The sequence below is a fragment of the Perca fluviatilis genome, chromosome 13, assembly GCF_010015445.1.
Source record: "Perca fluviatilis chromosome 13, GENO_Pfluv_1.0, whole genome shotgun sequence".
In the NCBI taxonomy this organism is placed as follows: domain Eukaryota; kingdom Metazoa; phylum Chordata; class Actinopteri; order Perciformes; family Percidae; genus Perca; species Perca fluviatilis.
Genome location: NC_053124.1, coordinates 23,388,885 through 23,409,700, shown reverse-complemented (window position 1 = coordinate 23,409,700; position 20,816 = coordinate 23,388,885). Strand labels below are relative to the sequence as shown.

The following is a 20,816-nucleotide window of genomic DNA, read 5'->3' as shown; positions in this document are numbered from 1 at the left end:
AGCGTACCAAGTGGTATCAATCTTCTCCTCTAACTGTTGGCAAGAAAGCTAATAAGAGTACGGTATTTCCCAAAATATCAAACTATTCCTTTCAAATATCTTTTCACGCTGATGCACCTTGTGGTCCAGAGTTCATGTTTTTCTCTGCTAATGCCCTGGTCACATAAAGGATAAAAACAGTAGGTAGAAGAAGGAAATGTAGGATGAGATGGTTTTTATTTTCCTAGCATCAACGCTAACATGTGTTGAGCTCACCAGAGTGTACCTTTTTCTCTTGACAGTCTGCTTACAGAAACAAAACTAGCAGCCATTAGCCGTACAGTAGGCTGCCATTAACGCTACATTAGTTTGTCTCTTCATAGCGGGGCCATTGTTATCTTGTGGGTGCAAAGCAGAGTGGAGAGGCATATTTCTCCCTGCGGCATCTAAATATAAATCTGTGTGACCTTTTTATTTCCCCAGATGTTCCACTGCAAGGTAGATTGCATCAGCTTTCAAACAGCACCACAGCTTTATTTTCTCTCCTCTTGTCTAGTAAATTGCTATTTTTTCATTTCAAAACCAAGGGAAGGTGATTTGTTTTGCTGCTCTGGTTTTCTAGCAAAAGCAACGACTGAAATTTCTGTTTGTTTTTGAAGTTTTATTCTGATTTGAAGACACAAAATGCTGCTGCTGTTTTTTCTGAAGAACAGTTGTTGATGATGTTGTTGTTGTTGTTGTTTTTGTTGAACCAAATTTCCTGTTTTTGTCTTTATTACCCTCAGGGGGGAAATCTGCCGTACTGTTCTAGTAAGAACTTCCACTCATTCTCTGTAATACGATATTTACTGGTGGATATCTTGCCACCACAAGGACTGAATGTCTTCTCTGCAAGCTTGTTCCGTGTGTTGGTAACACTTTTTGTTTGTGGTTCATAATTTCCTAGGAAGTTTGTACACTGACAAAATGATGCTTGCAATTAATTAATTAATTAAGTTTAGCTATTGTACTTTATCTGACCTATGATTACATACCTCTCTGCATGAATCATCTTGCAATTTATTAGGACAGTTAAAAAAAAAAAAGATTCAATTCAAGTTTATTTATAGTATCAAATTATAACAAGAGTTATCTCGAGACACTTTACAGATAGAGTAGGTCTAGACCACACTCTATAATTTACAAAGCCCAACAATTACAGTAATTCCCTCAAGAGCAAGCATTAGCAGTAGCTATTGCGACAGTGGCGAGGAAAAACTCCCTTTTAGGAAGAACCTCGGCAGACCCAGACTCTTGGTAGGCGGTGTCTGACGGTGCCGGTTGGGGGTGTGATGAACAGTAGCAATAATAGTCATAATAAAGATAATGGAACAGTGACTACAATGGTAGTAGTTGTGACTTTTAGTGTCTACTATGGGTCAATCCCCCAGAAAACGCTGAATCCTACAATTCCCATAATGCTGCCTGATAGCATCTTTCATTAGACCCATGTGGCTCAAGTTCAGTCTCAAGCCCAAGGAGTAAGGAGTGCATTCATGTGTAAAATCACTAGAGGAGCTTTTGATTTGTTTGTTTATCTTTTACTTTGAAATTCTGTTTCCTGCTCACCCATACATCCACCTGTTTGGAGTCTGCATACACTCTGCTCATTATCTTCAAATGCTCTGACCTGCTGTATTGTGCTCTCCTGTATCTACAAGGACCTCTGTAGTCTGTATCACTGCACTGTATTCTGTTCATTAGCGGGCAGCCAGGCACCCAAGGCCTGAGTGTCTTTGAATATTCTCTGTAAGCATATTGAATGTGCCTCTCCAGATAACTGCTCACTCTCACTGTCAAAAACATGAAAGACCACCATGTGCTTGTGTATATATTGACACTCCTGACCCACTGCTGTGTAAAATATGTTGCTGTGCCTTGCGCAGCAGAAACTTGACAGAAGCAGCACATTTCAAAGTAAGTGGTTCCACTGTGGCTCAATGTAATATGAGGAATCAAGAAGGCCTGAAGGTTGAGGAGAGTGCTGCTTTTCTCACACAAACTCTGCTCTACGTGTGCGTTTGTTTTCAGCGTCACAAGCCCTTGGCCCAGACCAGTGTAATTATCAAGCCTGAGGAAAGCGTGTATGCACCCATGTGATATCTGACATCTACCACTGTACCATCTCAACTTGTAAAGCAAACAAACCCACATACACAACACACACACACACATACGCTGCACGAGCTGGTCGGTCCAGGGGTCTCTTCTCTAAGCTGCCAGTAGGAGGGGGCGTGTAGATCCTGTGAGCGCCAATTAAATGTGTTTAACCCAGGGTCATTCGCAGAGCCGAGAGAGCGAAGCGCATGAGACTCTGAGAGAAGTCCAGACTCGTAACAGCACAGAGAATCATGGGAGGGAGGGGGAGGGAGGGAGATGGAGACAGAAAGATGCAAAACAAGCCAAAGAAGCAGATTGAGAGTGAAGGAGGGGGAGAGAAAAAGGCTTTACCATGTTGTAAATGTTTTATTGGGCTTCTTTGAACTACTCCAACTGAAGGCACGTGTGCAAGTCTCGGGAGAGCGCCATGCCTCCCCCACAGATGACCCAGTTAACATTGAGGATGGGAGGTGAGCCAGAGATGTGCAGGCTGAATTGATGACCAGACAGATACTAAGGATTGCACTGCGGGGATTTTCTGAGATCCACATTTTACATTTTTTTCTTCCAAATAGCCAAAACTCATTTTTGTTGTGCTATTACAAAGGCTAAATCAGTCCCTGATCTAATAATCACTTCTGCCTGCAGTGTTTCTTTAATTCATGAATTGTAAAATTGGTTTTATGAAAAAATAAAGCCAGTAGAAAACACTAGCTTATGAGTTTAGTTAGTTTGGTGTGAAAGTTTGTGTCTGTATGTGTGTGTCTGTTTGGTTACATCACATAAGATCTTGGTGATCGTATTTTCTTTCTTTTTTTTCGATTAACCTCACATGAAGTTATATTCCTTAACACTCCAAACAGTTTTTTCCAGTACATGCATGCATCGTTGGCCAAAACGTGGGATTGATACAATGAATATCTCTTTATTTTAGCCATATAGCAATAACATGTCAGTGTTGAGTTTATAGCATATTTTGCTTCCCACAAGTAGCCAAAAAAATGAATAATGAAGGTTTAAGTAGACTATCAAATTAGTATAGTTGGAGAAAGAGGGGAAAAAAAGAAGGCGAGAGATTGTTGAGCATGTTTTTGGAGAGAAAGTGATGAGTAGAGAGGCAGAAGTTGTTGTGATAACAGATTCAATCAGCTGGAGCCGCCCAGTTTATGTGTTTAGTTGTAATTGCCGGGGTAAACCAGGCACCGTGTCCTAGCTAGTGGTTTTAAACCATGACGCTATTGTTATGATTAGCACTACCATTAGCATTTATAGCTCTTGTAATTTGACTCTCAGTAGGAGATAAATCCATTACTGTGGGATTAAATGGTGTCCCAGCTCTTAAAATTGTTTTTTCTGTATGTGTGTGTGGGGCAGAGAAATGTGTGCACGCACGTAATAGACAGATTCTGTGTTCATGAAATAATTTACTGAATGAATGTTTTAAACTAAGATATCCCATATGTCCCATATGTGTGTGCGCACATTAACACAATTGTTGCCTGAGCTGAGTGAATATAACATGTATCAAACCGTAGCCTGGCTCTGTGTGAGTGTGTGTTTATGTGTGTGTTTCTGAATCGTTCGCCAGACGGAGGTTCATTTGTCGCGGATGGTTAATGCAGCAGCAGTGGTGGGATTGTTATGACTTTCAGGAAGTAGAAAGTGTGCCATTGTGACGAACAAGCTGCTTCTACGGCGTCCCATTTGAGAGAATTACATGCTCGGATTGGAGATGACATTCTCTCCCTGAGTCAGATCAAAGCGGCCAGATCATTTCTCCTCCACTCTTTGGCCGGAGGAAAAGACGACTGTTGCCTTTGTGTGTGTGTGTGTGTGTGTGTGTGTGTGTGTGTGTGTGTGTGTGTGTGTGTGTGTGTGTGTGTGTGTGTGTGTGTGTGTGTGTGTGTGTGTGTGTGTGTGTGTGTGTGTGTGTGTGTGTGTGTGTGTGTGCCTGCGATATAAGGTGTTAATGTGTTTGTGTAAGAATCAAAATGTGTCCTTGTTTGCCATGCTGCTCTTTGATTATCTGCAAAACATGCAAGTTGAGAAAGTCTAGCTGTAATTGGCGCTAATATTTCCTCCTCCTTGCTCCTCTCCTTTCTGCACCTTGTTATTTTGTACCTATTTATCCTCTCCCGCCTCACCTAACCTTTTAACGTTTCTGTCTTTGAAATGAAGAGGCAGGAATGCTCGGTAACTGAAGTCACGGTTCTGTTGCAACAATATCCCTCTGTTACAGGTACAAGAAGAGAAGGCTGGCTCTCTGCTCCGCTGCTTCGCAGAAATGTGTGAGAGCGGAGCTTCTCAATGGGGAAAAAAACGAAAGAGAGCCCCTTTACACCTCACATTAACATTTGTCTGGTACCCAAATTGTTACAGATACGTTTAATCCTTCATTCCATTTATGCCTGGCATTAAAAAATGTCTCTGCACTATCCACATTGTGAGAGTGCTCTTGTGAGACACTTGTGAATGCCATGTGTAAGCTGAGATACAAGAGTGACAGCAGGTTTTTTCTTTCTTCTGTTTAAAATTTTTGAGTTTTTTTTTTTTTTTTTTTTTTTTGGACACAACGCACTTATTCATTGTTGTGAAAAAAGTATCTTGTTTCTTTTTTTTTGTTACTGTTCACCTCCATTGTCCTTATCTCATCCACGAAAGACAGACAGGCAGATATATAAAGGCAGCCACAGAGGAAAAATATTCACCCTGAGAAAGACAGATACTTAGCGACAGAGACATGCAGATAGTAACAACATTTGGAGATGTCAGAAAACGAGAGATCAGGGAGGAAGGTGAAGGAATGTCCCAGAGCTTTAACTTACTCCAGCATGTATCGTTAAACTTCCAAGTGTTGAGCCAGTGATTCTTACAAAGAAAGGCCTCTTCATGTTCATTCTTGCTTCATTCATATTATATTAAAAAAGAGGGCTTTGATAAGAATACTGCTTTTGTTCAAAGGACATGAACTAGTCTCTATGTCTGAAAAGCTGTTGATTTCTGCAAAAGATTAGGATTTATGTCAGATTACTGTGATAGTAATCAAATATCTTGAATAGTTATCGGATGTATTTTTACACTGCATAGCCTGTGTTGGGGCAACTATTTTAGTAATTGATTGATCCTTTCAGTCATTTTTCAAGCAATATGCCCAACATTTTCAATTCCAGCTTCTCATTTGTGAGAATTTTCTTTCTGCGGTACTTAATGGAAAATCTTGGGGTATGAACTGTTTGGTCGGACATAATGTGATTTGACAAGTACTCACTAGTTCAGTTAGCTTTCATCACTCCCTATTTCATGAGCATCATGAACTTAGACTGACATAAAAACAGGGTAGTAGTACAATGTGCAGTGATTTTGTTAATTAAAACACAATTGCAATGCATGTCTCTTAACAAGAATTTCCTGCCATCATTTTTTGCATACAACCCCCTCCCCCTTTCTCCCCCGGTAATCCTGCCTTAGTTTTGTTAAAGTAGCTTCTCTTTTAATTCGAAGTTGCATTAAAAAGAAAATGGGTTGGGCTTTCTTGAATTTGTTGACACGCTGGCACAGTAAATGTAGAGAAAATCTCTTTGGCACTGGTGCAGATCCATCCTGACAACTGACTTGCCACGTTTTGACACTGCATACAGATATGAGCTAGCACAAGGATAACAGCCACCTCATGTGCATCGTGCTATGTAGTGCTCTTGTATAAAGATCTGAGTAAAGCCTCTCAGGATAGAGATGTGACCCTTTGGCTTTAAACTGACCTGCCTACATCCTCTTTCCTGTTTAAATGTGTTCCTCCGTGTGTACAGTGAAACTGCGAATGGCTCATTAAATCAGGTATGGTTCCTTTGATCGCTCTAACCAGCAAGTTGTCAGCACATACGGTATACTTACATTCTAAACAAGCGTGGCTATTAGTTTGTCCATTTAAAAAGAAGTACCCTGTGATGCTAGGATACTATTTATTGAATCTAACCAACTAGCTCACACCACCGCTCCTGCGAAACTCACACTCATGCAAACAGCATGTCATTTACATATTGCTAAAGAGAAAGATGCAGGTGCTTTGAGGCCTTGCATGCATTTCCTTATCTGTAATCGTTCCCTTAATACCAAAAGCTCAGAGTCCAACCTTTTGCCACAAAGGTCACCTCTAACATTCATGTTATTTTCCTCCCTTTCCACCCCTTTTTTTTTTTTTTTAACGCCCACACTTTCTTTTATCTTTGCGGACTTTTAATGACTTTGGGTTCATTTGCCTTTATAGATGGCAATCGGGCAGTGTTTAATTGAGGCTTGCAAGTGAGAGGATGAGAGAGTTTCCAGAGATGATTTTTAAGTAGCACCTTGAACAACTTTGTCTCTTTTTTTTTTTAAATGGTTCCACAAAAGTCATAAATTGGCTTTTGGCCTAGTTCCATCTCTTTCTCTATTCCTTCATATGCTTCTATAATGTAGGCTGCAAATATTATTCTTGCTGCACATATTATTCTTTTGCCAAATCTGTCAGGCTGAAGGGATTTAGTGTTGGCTTTCAGCATAGATGAGGCAGGTTTTTTTTTTTCTTCTTAAAAAAGGATGTAAAACAGCACCAATAGTTTTTCTTGGTGCCTTGGAGAGATGAGCCCATTTCTCTCCCGTTGCACAAGGCTTATTAGTTTTTACAGTCAGCTCCCTTTTCTCTGCCGCTAGTTTCTCTCTGTTGGAGCAGAGCCTCTGCTCTCAACTGCAGCTCATGATTGTCTGTGCGAAACTATAAAGTGATTTCTCAGACTTATCACATTATGTGCTGTCCCGAAATAAGCATTATCTCCAACAGTAGGTCTTTATTCGAGTTACACTGCAATCTTGGCCAGCGGGGCGATTCTCTACCGGAAAAGTCAACTTGTTTATGAGCTTATAACTGTGATTAATTTTCTTAAACATAAGCGCTTTACTCAGAATGCTAAGTGGCTGTTGTTGATGGGTCTGGATCAGACTGCTGGAAAGAGTCCTCAGTTGTACATGCTTCTCACTGTGATGTCCTCATGACCAAAAACACGTCCATGTCGCCTGCTGGTCTCTGTGGCTTTTGTTGCTGCAGATGACTTAAGCACAGAGGGATGTCTCCCTTTTTTTGGGTTGTCTCTTTTATACTTGCTCTTGTCGTGTCGTCTGTGCTAGTCCGTCTCATCTTGTAAATATATCTTTTCCCGTTGAATCTCTTCTCTTTAGCTCCTCTCTCATCCTTCTTCTTGCCGCCTCTTTCTCTCCCATGTTGTTAAAGCCACAGTTCCCACAAGCCCCGGGGCCACAGCTGTGGCTCGTCCGTGTCTCTCCCTGACCTCCCCATGTAGCGCTGGAGAACAGCTGTTCCCTGTATACACACACACACACACACACACCAGCCAAGTGCAGCGCTCCGGGGGAAGCCTGCAGTAGGGGCAGTGGGTTTGCACTTTGGGTTCATCATCACAGTTACACACAAGAACACACAGAGACATATGTGGTCCAAAATTAACATGAATTATCACCACGTTGCACTCAGACAGAGATATGAGTTGTATATCATAAAGTAAAGTATATGCACGCACTGCACACACAAATCCACTGACATATAACCCCTATGTTGAGAACACAATCAGATAGACACACACACACACACACACACACACACACACACACACACACAGACAGCACAACTCAGTCAGCCTAAATTTAAGCCTCCAAGACCCTCACTAAAAGGCTTAGTCCTCCCTTTTGTTCCTTAGGGTGGGGACCGGAGTGACCTTTGACCCGTGCGTCGTGACCCCACCCAGCTTTGGAGCCTAAGTTCAGTCATATGAAACCAGGTTTGCCCTTTAGAGGTGTGTCTTATGACTAAGATGCAGCGGTTGTAGCCGAAGGGTTTGTTCCCTGTGGTGACATAACAGAGATACAAAGGAATGTAGACAGACAACAGACACAACAGAAAATAAACACACAAGGGCTAATGCATTATTATATCAGTATTTCTGTACTAAAGCTGCTTACATTTTTTATATTAAAAGTTATTTGGGTATTTGTTATTATATTGCAATTTTTACATTTTACTATTTTATTTTACCTTTTATAAGACAAGCAAACCATAGAGATTAAAGAGAATAAATAAATAAATAATTAACTGTAAAACTGTATCTATACTTGCAGGGTGTAATTGGGGCTGGCCATCGAACCTCAAAACTGGCCAAAACCTGTATGTAGAATCGAGTATGGAAAACTCATTCCTGTCAAAGCTGCCGTTGAATGCTGAGTCAGATTAATTGTATATCAAAATCTTCATTTAGATCTTAGTCTGGCTCAACAGATGTAAATTGCTGGGATAAAGTCCCTCCCCTCTCTCGGATTGAGCCCTGTCAAAGGTGAGTTCCCAGACCCAACATCTTGATGTGGGTCTGGCTTGTCAGGCTGGCAGCTTTGTGCTTTGAGCTAAATGCTAACATCATAATGCTAACATTCTCATAATGACGATGCTAACATGTTCACCAGGCTAGTTGCACGTGTTAGCATGCTAACATTTGCTAATAAGTGGTAAACACAAAGCAACAGATCAACACTGTAATCCATAGAGCTACAGCGGATAATATCAATTCAAATAATACCCAGCACTATATATATATATATATATATATATATATATATATATATATATATATATGTATATGTGTGTATAAAAAAAAAAATTTCATACAATAATGGCATTCAGTCACTATTTTCCACCATATCCTTTCTTGTCAGTAAAGCTACTGCAGCACAACACAGCTGCTCTACCTTCACTGATTACAGCCGTGCACACTTATACGTGACGGGTCATGGGTCAGCACTGACAACATGGCAACTCACATACAGATAAGCAGATAATATGGACACACACGGATACACACAGATACATAGCATAGCCTTTGCTGGTATGAGGCTCGGGAGTGTTGGCTGAATTTGAATGTAGACCTCCAGCCGACATCTATCTATGATTAATGAGAGAGTCCAGGTTAAGTTTTGGCTCCTTAATGAATACAGTTTGAGAAGTCGAAGAGCCTATCAATATTTGACATGACTCTTGAATATGTTTGCATAATTGATGCAGGAATTTAAATTGAATCATAATTGCATCATGGCGAATGTTTCGTCCTCTTTCTGTCTCTCATTATTTTTCTTGTCCTTTGTGTCCCACTCCCCATGATATCTCTCTCAAGGCCAAATATGCCCCCTACACTATCATTTTCTCACACACATGCATTACAGACACACACACACACGCACACTCAGATGGGTGCCGACAGACAATCAATGTGATCTCAGGGCTTGACTGACACATGGCACTGATGAACCCACTGGGTAGCGTATCGCTTTGCTTTCCCCTCTGCTCGTGAGTGACAGCTGTACTTCTCTTTCTCTCTCACATACACCGTGGGAACAGTCACCGTCTCAGACATCGTGCTGCTCTCCAGTGTCGGTGCTGACATACTTTTGATGCTGATGTCAAACTCACTCTCAAATGATTGTGTGTGTGTGTGTGTGTGTGTGTGTGTGTGTGTGTGTGTGTGTGTGTGTGTGTGTGTGTGTGTGTGTGTGTGTGTGTGTGTGTGTGTGTGTGTGTGTGTGTGTGTGTGTGTGTGTGTGTGTGACAGATAGAAAGAAGGAGATGGGGGATCCATTTTAAAAATACAGTTACTATGCAGTGTATACCAATTAAGGATGCAAATACTGTTTTGGTTTTAAATTAAATACTGGTTGGAAAGAGAGGATAATAGAAAATCCATCCTACACATATATTTGTGGAAGCTGGTTACAGCAACATGCAGTGTGTGTGTATATATATATATATATATATATATATATATATATATATATATATATATATATATGAATGTTGAAAGAACAGAGCTTGGTATGGTATGCTGTATAAAGGTACTTTGATACTTGGGTCTAGAGCTGAAGTGAATAGTGCAACTATTTTGATAATCTGTTAATCATTTTTAATAGATTTTGTCTAAGTCATTTCCAAAGTAAAAAGGCCAACCTTTCTCTTGTTCCAGCTTCTCAGTTATGATGATTCAATTTTGTTTCTCACTTTTTTCTTACATTTGACACCAAACAAATTCATTAATTAGAATAAACAGGAAGGCCATTCATTCAACCAGTATAGGTCTTTGTAGGTCCTACTAGGATTTGAACTTGAAAATGTTACTTTTATTTCACTGTGTCAGAAGGACAAACAGTTGCACAATATACATCAGAACCACAGAAAAAAATCATAACTCCAGTCAGTGTGATGTTTAAAGTTAGTTGAAGTTTAAATCATCCCCTCTTGCAACAGCTAAAGTTTCTTGACCCCAGCAACTCTAAAGCCTTTTTTTTTTAAATAACTCAGACAATGATCAGCCGTGTGTTTGAAAAGAAGCCTGCTTCTCCAAATTCCTGCAAAGCCGACATTTCAAAGGGGCAATCTCTCCGTCCGACTCCCATGTGCCCAGCCATCCATTTACTGGGATAGTCATGGTTCTTAGCATTCTTTGATTAGCGGTGTTGTGTTGAGGGACCCAGGTGGCTCCAGCACCGGGTTTATATTTTGATTTAGCGGAGTCTTCAGAGGGAATACATTAGAATGTGTTTATAGACAAGAAATTAGAGGTGATTAAGTCTCTACTCACCTATTGGAGGAGAGTGGAACTGGTCTTTGCCGGCAGATGGGACCCCAATGATGGAAATAAGGGGGTTAGTGTGTGTGCAGTGTATGCATATTAACGTGGATTCAAGAGTCTAAGAGTGTGAGTGAGAGTGTGTGTGTGTGAGTGTGTGAGAGAGAGTGTTATTCAGAGTCTTCGAGATTTTGGAGAATGATTTGTCATGAAAGAGCCTGCAGCGACCGTAATGTCGATGGAACTAATTTTAGCATTCCTCCCGCTCTCTGTGAGTGTGTGTGTGTGTGTGTGTGTGTGTGTGTGTGTGTGTGTGTGTGTGTGTGTGTGTGTGTGTGTGTGTGTGTGTGTGTGTGTGTGTGTGTGTGTGTGTTTGTGTCAGATGAAAGGAGGGGTAACTCCAACCTCCTCTGCGCTTGCCGTTTCAGTGGCTCTGATGACAAAATGTGTCAGTGTTTAAAAAGAGGCAGCCACAGAGCATGTGCTGACATGTCTAAATCTGAGACTGTCTCACACATATGGATCTACACACACACACACACACACACACACACACACACACACACATGAACACACAAACTAACATGCACAGTGAGGCGTCCCAAGGGCCAGCTGGAAGTGCAGAGCGAGGCACAGCTGGTCTTCAGTGAACATCCACACAGTCCGGACCCCTCATCTGCCACATCACACAGTGAGGCGCCAATCACTGACTTGAAGTATAGTTTCTGTGTGTGCATGTGTGAAGCGTGATTCTAGCTGCCCATGGAAAAATAACACCCCAAATATTCCTGGATACGTGTTTGGAATAGGTGTCTCCTAGTTTGAAATCAACCTCACTTCCATCCTCTGGAGAGTTGAGTGTGTGTGTGTAGTTGGGAACTCTGACTACTACCCAGACACTAAATGTAACTGAAAAATTGCCCCCATCTGTTGGCAGTGGAAAAAATCCGAGAGGACAAATTGAAAAGATTGCAAGGATAAAGCCGTCATAGTGAATTAGTAGCGCGGCAGGAAGACTTCTTGTTATCAGGGTATTTGTAAAATATTCAGGCTTACACGTGTGGTGGGGAGAGAATGGGTAGCTGGAGGGAAAGAACAGGCTGCTGACTTGAACTGATTCAGAAGTTTGTGTACCAAGTGTGAGTCTGCATGTATATGAGCCCTATCTTTTTTGTTTAGGTTTATGTGGTTCACACACCCACCACCTGCAGCCATGCTTACTGCCCAGCACTCATTTGAATAGTAATATGGATCCAGTGCAGCTCTGCAAACTTGCATGACACCTCACAAATTCCTTCAACCCGGTTACTTTTAAATAAGCTGCAACACTGAGTTACTGTGACTTTCCAGGCAAAATCCGACAAGTATGGTTTATTTATTGGCAACGCAAAGAGACTTATGCATTAGCTGTGAAGGCTGCAGGTCACCAGCGTAGAGGGGGCCTGTATCAAGTTGTAAACATTTTCACAATGTAACAGAGCTTTTGATTGTTAGTTTTAAAGGGAGGGGGGGAGATTTTATGTTTCTGAAAATGTTTCCAGGGTTGTTTTTTGACTGCAGTTGCACTGTATTCACACAGGGTGAGGGTGAAAGAGAGAGCTAGAGAGAGAGAGAAAAAAAGAAGAATAACAGAGATATAACTATGGACCCATCAGTCAGCGATTCCCCTCAAGAAATTGTTCTTGACGGGACCTGTCATATTAAGCCCTTGTTCAGGTCTTATACACAGATATATCCGTGCCCTGCTGAAATCCAAGATTGACTTCCGAGGTTCATACCTGATATCACAATACTTCTCAGCTGCGTCTCCAGTGAACACTTGTGTTTGGCTTTCACTTCCCAACTTAATATGCAAATAATCACATATGCCACTGAAAGCTCACAATCACAGTCAAAACAACACAAACTGTCATGAACACTTAATTATGCGCAATCCGTAAGGATCAATATTATCAGAGAGGTTGTTGTCGCTAACTGTTTCACACTTTCAATGATGAAACCGGCTTGTGCAGGAGCACATACTTCCACTCGTGCAGAGGACCGATGTTCAGGTGCAGCCTGCGCAGTCAGATCCCAATGAATCCTCTGTTTGTTTTCTTTGCTGCCACACCTGTGACAACAGCTGTGCCCTGTAATGCACTCTCATCTGGCTAATATTATTATGGGGTATATTACAATCTGGATGTGTTTGCTTTATTAATTTATTGTTTGATGGTTTCAGAATGCTCCCAGGTGGTCTTTACATTATGACTTGGCTTATTTTTTTTTAGAGTGGCTTGAGTTGAGTTTGTTAATCCTGATCTAGTAATATATTATTTTGTGCATCTTTTGTTATTAGTCTGTAACTCAGTGTTGTTGTAGCCTTTTCTTAGACAGCCTAGGACACTCTAGAAACTACATTTTTAATCGCACCCAGCTTTGCCAGTCAAATAAAGGTTAGAGAAAGACAGAGGATGTATTTTAGGCTCTGTAGTCTCAACCCATAAATTCACGAGAAGCACTGTTGTCTGGGATGGTAGCTTTACAGTCATGTTTGTATTGCACCATATGTGGACCCTTTCATCCAACGCACATTATAGCTCCAGAACTATATTTGTCCTCAGTGGGCTCGTATCTGCTGTGCTGCCTTTTCCGCTGCCGCACGTTTTTACATATAACTCTTTACATGTGGCCAGCACCACCAGTCAAACCAGCTGCCATGACATCATTTTCTTCACATGCACTCAGCTGTGTATTATTCAGTATGTGAAATACCCACTGAGCTCCACAGGGCTATGACAGTCTTTGGGCAAGGCAGGGTAAACTCTTTACAAAGTGTAATCCGATTGGCCCCGCGTGTGGACAGACCTCAGGGTCATCATGAGTGTGACCACAGAAAGCCTGTTTGTTTGGCGAAGTGGACTCTGGGTCATTCCATGCTAGAATGCTAATTGGAACTAGCAAAAGCTGGCTAATGAGCACTAATCAGGCTAATTAGTTTCAGAGGGTACAGCAGGCGTTATGGCAGCAGAGCAGTAGGAAGATACAGTAAGAAAAAATGTACAAGAACGCATCTGGATGCCCACATACAGATGTTTACTTTTCCACATAGCCCCACTGAACCCAGACACACTCTATCTTAGTTAGTCAGAAGCCAAAGATGCCCACATTTTTACACACAAGCTCGCATAGCCTGCACATCTGTCGTACTCTCATGGGAACACGTTCAACAATATGCTTCAAATTAGACGCTTGTGTCTATGAGGTGGATGAAGCTTCTGTTTAATTACTGCTGGAATATGTCCTTAGTCTGTTTGGGAGCTATTTACTAGACAAATGAGCACATCTGGGGCATGACATCCATAATGATAAATAACTTTTGTAATCTTTGATGTACATCCTGAAATTCACTTTCATCCTCATGTGCAGAAGGGCACAGTGAGAGGAAATCAGAGCTTTCTTTTTTCATAAATTAATAATTTAATAAGTCAAATAGGGTTTTACTAGAGGGTTGTTTGTCAGACTACACACTCTACACTCCACTACTATGCAGTACAAAAAAAACCTTTTGTTCCAGCCATCAGCAGACCTCCAGACATCCATTCTTACACACATGCAAACACACATACACACACAGAAACACACGTGCGCACACACACACACACACACACACACACACACACACACACACACACACACACCAAAACCCACTTTGGAAGACAAAGAAATTAGTGAGAGAGTTTCAGAGGGAGACAGGAGAGAGGTCCAGGAGGCTAATGTAACAACAGTCTCAATAGGCAGTGAATTGGATCTCTTTTTCTCTGCTCCCTGGAAGACACTCAGGCTGGTTGTGGTTTTGTGTTTTCATCACCCTGAAGCTTAATGTTCAGGCGCCTGCTGGGTGCTCACATGGCACCAGAAAGTCCAGTTGGAAGCCCACCAAGTGCACACCTTTGGGAGTCTAGGCTGCCGTACAAAGCACATTTCCTTAGGTACTATCCTAATGACATTTTTTAGGGTACGTTACTTTATGCTACTTTATACTTCTACTTTTCTACATTCACAGTGACATATTGCACTTTTTTAGTTAAAAACCGTGTTTATCTACCTCTGTTATCATCATCTTTATATGTGTCTCATATGGTGTGGAAAGCAAGAGTAACTAAGGGAAAGTTTTTCATTATTGATTACTACTGATACTGAGCAGCCTAAAGGATCTGAATTTATCTTCCACTACTGGCCATAAGGGATCAGTGTGGATGGTTGATGTAGATTAGCTTGATAGTTTGTTTATTAATCTCATTTTCATTCATCTGGCTTCCTTGTACGACCCAAGTTGTTCTTGTAATAAACCGGTATATTGTGCTTTGAATTATCAGACACAGTGGAGTTTCACAGCAACCATGATGCGCCTATCCCATGTAATTAAGTTGCTGCAAGTGAAGGCACTTAATGGCAGGTTGCCACAGCAACCATGTAGGACGTTGCCATCGGAGCTGGCGGAGTAGTGTTTTTTAACTGCTTCACAGTTGTTGGACATGCTGACACGTGCACTCAAGCGCACTCTCGTATGCATACAAAACACCGCGGGGTGCACACGCTGAGGTCATCTTCTGCGTTTGATTACACGAAGCCTTGTTTTCCGTCTCCTTCATATTTTCTGCACGCTGACTTTGTTTTCTGCTGTTTTCACTCCAAACGTGGCACAACTCGCCCCCTCCAGTAGGCTGTCACCTTTGTCACACGTTCGCTGTGTTTCCCCCCCCGCTGTCATTGTGTTATCTTTCTAACGCAAACGCACGTGCACAAACTCATATGTACGATGGAGAGGCACACACACATTCAAAAATTATATATAAATATACACGCATACAATCACAATCACAGCCTGCAGTCTCGCAGCTCGGCTGTGGTTTCTCCCAGCCAGCTCAAGTTCACAAGGACAAAACATGGGGAGAGCCGTTGTAGACCAAACAGAAAAGGGAGGAGAAGAAGAGGTGGAGAAAGATAGTGAGAGCAAGCTGTGGCCTCTGAACCCAGCGTAAAGTGCAAACCAGCAGGAGGTTCAAGGGGAGGAAGAAGAGTGAGGAGAGGAGCGGGGAGGATAAGAGGTAGAAGTGGGTTTACACAGCAGGGGACGTCATCATGTAGGCCTCTTGCTGCAACCTCTTCGCCTATTTCAAATCTCTAAACCACTAACGCTCCCTCTTTAAAAGACAATCATCTCTTTAATGCAAAATCCGAGTCATGATAAGGTTAAGACGCACAGCAGGTGAATCACGTGGCAAGGTGGTGCTTGCGCTTTTTCAGGAGACACCAAGCCAAAATGTGACCTGTGAAACCAGCGATTAGCTTGAGAGACTTGGAAGAAATTGCATTGGTTATAAAAAATAAAAATAAAAAACTGAGAAGAGAAGTTTAGAAGTTTGTCTCATGACAGATTAGGTCAAATAGAAACAGAAAACATTTGCGTCTTATTAAACATAAAGGAGACAAGATCTGACACAGAAGCACTTTGGTTAGAAAAAACATGCATTTAACATTGCATGTTAAATCCACACATTGATATTCACTGCCATCAGATGCCGGCCTGTTATGTGGGATGTTACACACACACAAACACACACACACACACCATCCTGGCAGACAGATGGTGTGGAAATATGGGTTAAGATAGCTTCTTCGTCTCCATCAGCAGGTGACGGAACGTCAATGTGAGGGCGTGCAGCTGTCGCTTGTTCACGCCGCATGTGTGTCTGCGTGCCTATCGCTATGTGCGTGCGCTCGGTAACTGTGTTATGTGCCACACAGATCGTTATGCATGTAGGTGTGAATGAATGTGGGATTTTATCACAGGCTGTCATGTCTCCCGCACTTCATTAAAGCTTGGCTATAGAAGACACAAGGCAGCCTCTCACCTGCAACATCAGCAATCACCATTTTGTGTGTGTGTGTGTGTGTGTGTGTGTGTGTGTGTGTGTGTGTGTGTGTGTGTGTGTGTGTGTGTGTGTGTGTGTGTGTGTTTGTGTGTGTGTGTCTGTGAATATGGACCGAGCTGAAAAAGCTGGAAGCCTAGCACTACGTTCACACACACAGACACACACACACACAGCACAGAAGGCAGCATCAGCAATCACTGTCACACTTCTGTATACTACAGTACATCCACAGCATTATTAATACAGCAGAATGTGTGTGTGTGTGTGTGTGTGTGTGTGTGTGTGTGTGTGTGTGTGTGTGTGTGTGTGTGTGTGTGTGTGTGTGTGTGTGTGTGTGTGTGTGTGTGTGTGTGTGTGTGTGTGTGTGTGTGTGTGTGTGTGTGTGTCCTGTCACCTTCACCTTGTATAGAATATGGCTAAATGAGAAATGATTTTCTGCCTTACCAGTCTCTAAACCCCTAACCTGAACGATCCTTTGGGCTCATTATTTCCATTTTATTCATTTTTCGCACATAAATCATTGCCTTTATCATTGTTTATGTATTTGTATTCATTGCTGCAAGAAGATATAGTTTACTCCACGTTGTTGTGATCTGTGTCTTCTTGCACCAGGAAACATAACTTTTGAGTGCATGGTGACCTAAAATATGTGGGGAAAAACCGCCTAAACAGATCTGTTCCCTTTTTTGAAAATCAAGGTATTTATAGTAGTGAAAATGTATATAAAATAATTAGACTTAACAAAACGGCAACCCTGTGATGCCTAGTTCTGCACTGTTGACTGGCATGTTAGCTTTAAGGTGGCATTTTTTAGCTCTGTGTGTCTGTATGAGAGAGATAGAGAGAAATAATCCACACAGGGAGACATTGCTGTTGGAAAAAGCAAGACGGAGAGCAGGAAAGGGAGAAGAAATAAAGATGGAAGAGTACAGGAGAACCAAAATAAATTGAGAGAAAGTGTGAAATTAGGGCATTCACTGACTTGGTAAAAGTTTTGTGAGCTGGATGAGAAAGTAAATGCTATATTAAAGACATACCTGGCACCTGTGCTTTTCTTCACCAGAACACACAAACTGTAAAAACACATAGAAAAGCAGCATGCACGCAAACAGACTGATGCACAGATTACACACTTTATCATTATCCGTCTTTCTGTATCACACACACACAACACACACACATACACACACAGCCAGCTGTGTGGTGGAAGCAGGTGTCACTCTCAGCTCATTACCCCTGGCCGGGTTGATCACCCTGTTTGGAGAGCAATAAGACACACCTCACTGGAGAGATAGAGGGATGAGGGTGCAGGAGGAGAAAGAGGAGCTGGAAAGGAGGAAGAGAGCATCAGCCTCTTGCTTTAAGAGATAGAGGGATTGTGAAAGGTAGTGAGTAAAGAAGAGGGGGTGTGCAAAGGAGCAAATTGTTTGTGAGATAGGACGTTTTGGCCATCGTTTCTATTGGTAATAATAACATTGAGCTCACAAAGTTTGGGGAATGTGGCCACATCATTAAAAAGAAATCAGACATTGTAGTCAATGGGACAGGTTAGTTGAAGGTTAAATAATTAAAATAATAATTCCCCAAACAGTTTATTTTAAACATCCATCACTTTACAGACCATATTTGTGTTTCAGATTTGACCCGCCATACTTGCTGTAGTTGTTACAGCCTCTGTACAGTCTGATTTTCTGACAGGTCATGTTTCTTGCCCCATCTGGCTCTCTTGTACGACCCAAGTTGTTCTTGTAATAAACCAGTATATTGTGCTTTGAATTATGACCATCAGACACTGTGGAGTTTCACAGCAACCATAGCTGAAACTGACATGTAGTTCCCAAATCGTGTTTAGCATGACATTTTCTTCAACTATGATATACTGTCTAATTATCAACCCGGTCTCACTCGAAGCGTACAAATAACACGGGTTTACAACCGTGCAATGTGTACGCCAAAGTAAAATTTTTCGTGCATTACATACGCGGAGCGCTCCAATTGAATTAAGGGAGACCGGTGCGTTTTCTATGCACGCAGCTCGCGTCGCCACGTTGTGTGTTATCGCGAGAACAGCGTCACACACAAAAAGATAAATATGGTTGGGTTTAGAAAAATAATGCAGGGAAAGGCTTTAGTAACACAAGAAAGTCACAAAAACACGCTAATAAACGGTTGGGTTTAGGGAAGAAACATTGGGGAAGGCTTAACAAAAAAACACAACAAAGTCGCAAAACGCGCCACATAAACACGCTAATAAACGGCCTAACAAAAAAAAAAAAACACGGGATGCTGAAAATCGCCAAACACGGGACGCGAACCCCGGTCTCCTGGGTTAAAGTCCTGTGTTTCACCCATCCACCACCCCAACCAACCTCCTTACACGGTCCCACGTCCCTTTATACTATAAACGCAGCGGTTTCCATTACTGTAATTGGAGCGCTCCACGTATCTACTGTACGCACAATTTTACTTTAGCGTACATATTGCACGTATTTTCACAGTAAACCCGTGTTATTTGTACGCTTTTGAGTGAGAGTGGGCTGCTAATTATATAGCTCATTACAACAAGTAACAGTGATGCATGTACTGTATGTATCCCTTACAATTACACACATTTTTCTAAGCATGTTGCCGTAAATAACATGTTATTGCTTATGTCAGTAAACTCATCGTGTGTGTGTGTGTCGTGTCTCTGCAGGTACGACTACAAGGAGATGCTTCACAACTCCACCTTCTGTTTGGTGCCCCGCGGCAGACGACTGGGCTCCTTTCGCTTCCTCGAGGCGCTGCAGGTAAACAAGCAACACACACATAAACACACACCCCATTATGAGAAAGCACTGCACGTGCTGCAAATTCATGTCCACCAGCGATGTTACCAGGAAGAAAAAGAATCCCATCCCACACTCAAACCTCCCACTTAGCATGTGTTTTAATGGTGCTACCTCCAGCATTAAAGGATCACCAAATCATTGCCACCTTAATTCTCAGGCTATTAGTCTGATTAATGTTAAACAAATAAGACTTTCACTGACAACATGTGCTGCGTCTTCCTGCCTCTAAACTGTTTTTTATATTGTAAGATTTTGTGAATGAATTTTGCAGATAAACTGTCAAATTGTTGCCTGAAGATTGTAAACAGTGAAACGTATATAATAGAGATGTATTTAAAAACTCTTGATTCAGTTTGTAGTTTAACAATGGTTGATGCTAGATTGGATGGTCCGGAGGGACGTGTGAAGGCATGGCCCACCTCTGGCTGATCATTGGTTAGGCATGAGGAGTGAGATTGGTAAAGGTTAGGGTAAGAATATCAGGGAAAACCTGAAAAAAGATAGAATTGTGAGTTTTTTGCACTTTTAAGTATAATAGTTTGTCAAGGTTAAGTGTAAATTAAGTTAAAATTGCTACACGTACTATGCCGTAAGACCTCACCACACTGTATGACCACCTTGTGAGGTAAATTCTTCCCATCTAGTCATTTTCTAATACTGGATCTGCATTTACCTCCTCTTCACTCAAACCTCTTGAAATCTACACACTTCACATCTCTTTTTTTCTCCCCTGTTCATCCATTTCTATAACTGCACTGCACTCTTTCGCATTACTACTGCACTGTCATTTACCTCTCCTTACCGTCTACAGAGTGCACCCTAATCTCACTATCAGCTGCCATACACAAACACACACACACACACACACACACACACACACACACACACACACACACACACACATACACTAGCATATACTGTATGCCCTCTCCTGTCCTTTCTCCATTTGTCTGACTCACTCCATCTATTGACTCGCACCGTCTACAGTAAGACGGAGGGAGAGTATTTACAGGCATTGGTTTTTGCATGAGCTAAAAGAGGTCAACTGTGTGTGTGTGTGTGTGTGTGCGTGCGTGCGTGCGTGCGTGCGCGTGTGTTTGCGCGCGTGTGTGCGTGTGCGTCCGCGGTTTAGCTGACACCTTTATGACCTGGGAGTGACAGGACCGTCATTACATCAAACTCCCACCACGAACACACAAACACACATACTTACTCACACACACACACACACACACACACACACACACACACACACCAGCTGTTCCGTCTACCTCTCCTCTCATCCCTCCATCCCT

General features: G+C 41.9%; 1 protein-coding gene across 1 annotated transcript in view; it reads left to right on the top strand.

Moving 5' to 3' along the window:
* Positions 1-20,816, top strand: part of ext1b (exostosin glycosyltransferase 1b) — a 127,616-nt gene that overhangs the window by 66,781 nt on the left and 40,019 nt on the right. Inside the window, exon 2 of the mRNA XM_039820047.1 lies at positions 19,386-19,479. Within this exon, the coding sequence (XP_039675981.1) occupies positions 19,386-19,479 (94 nt within the window). The remainder of the gene's footprint in view (positions 1-19,385; positions 19,480-20,816) is intronic.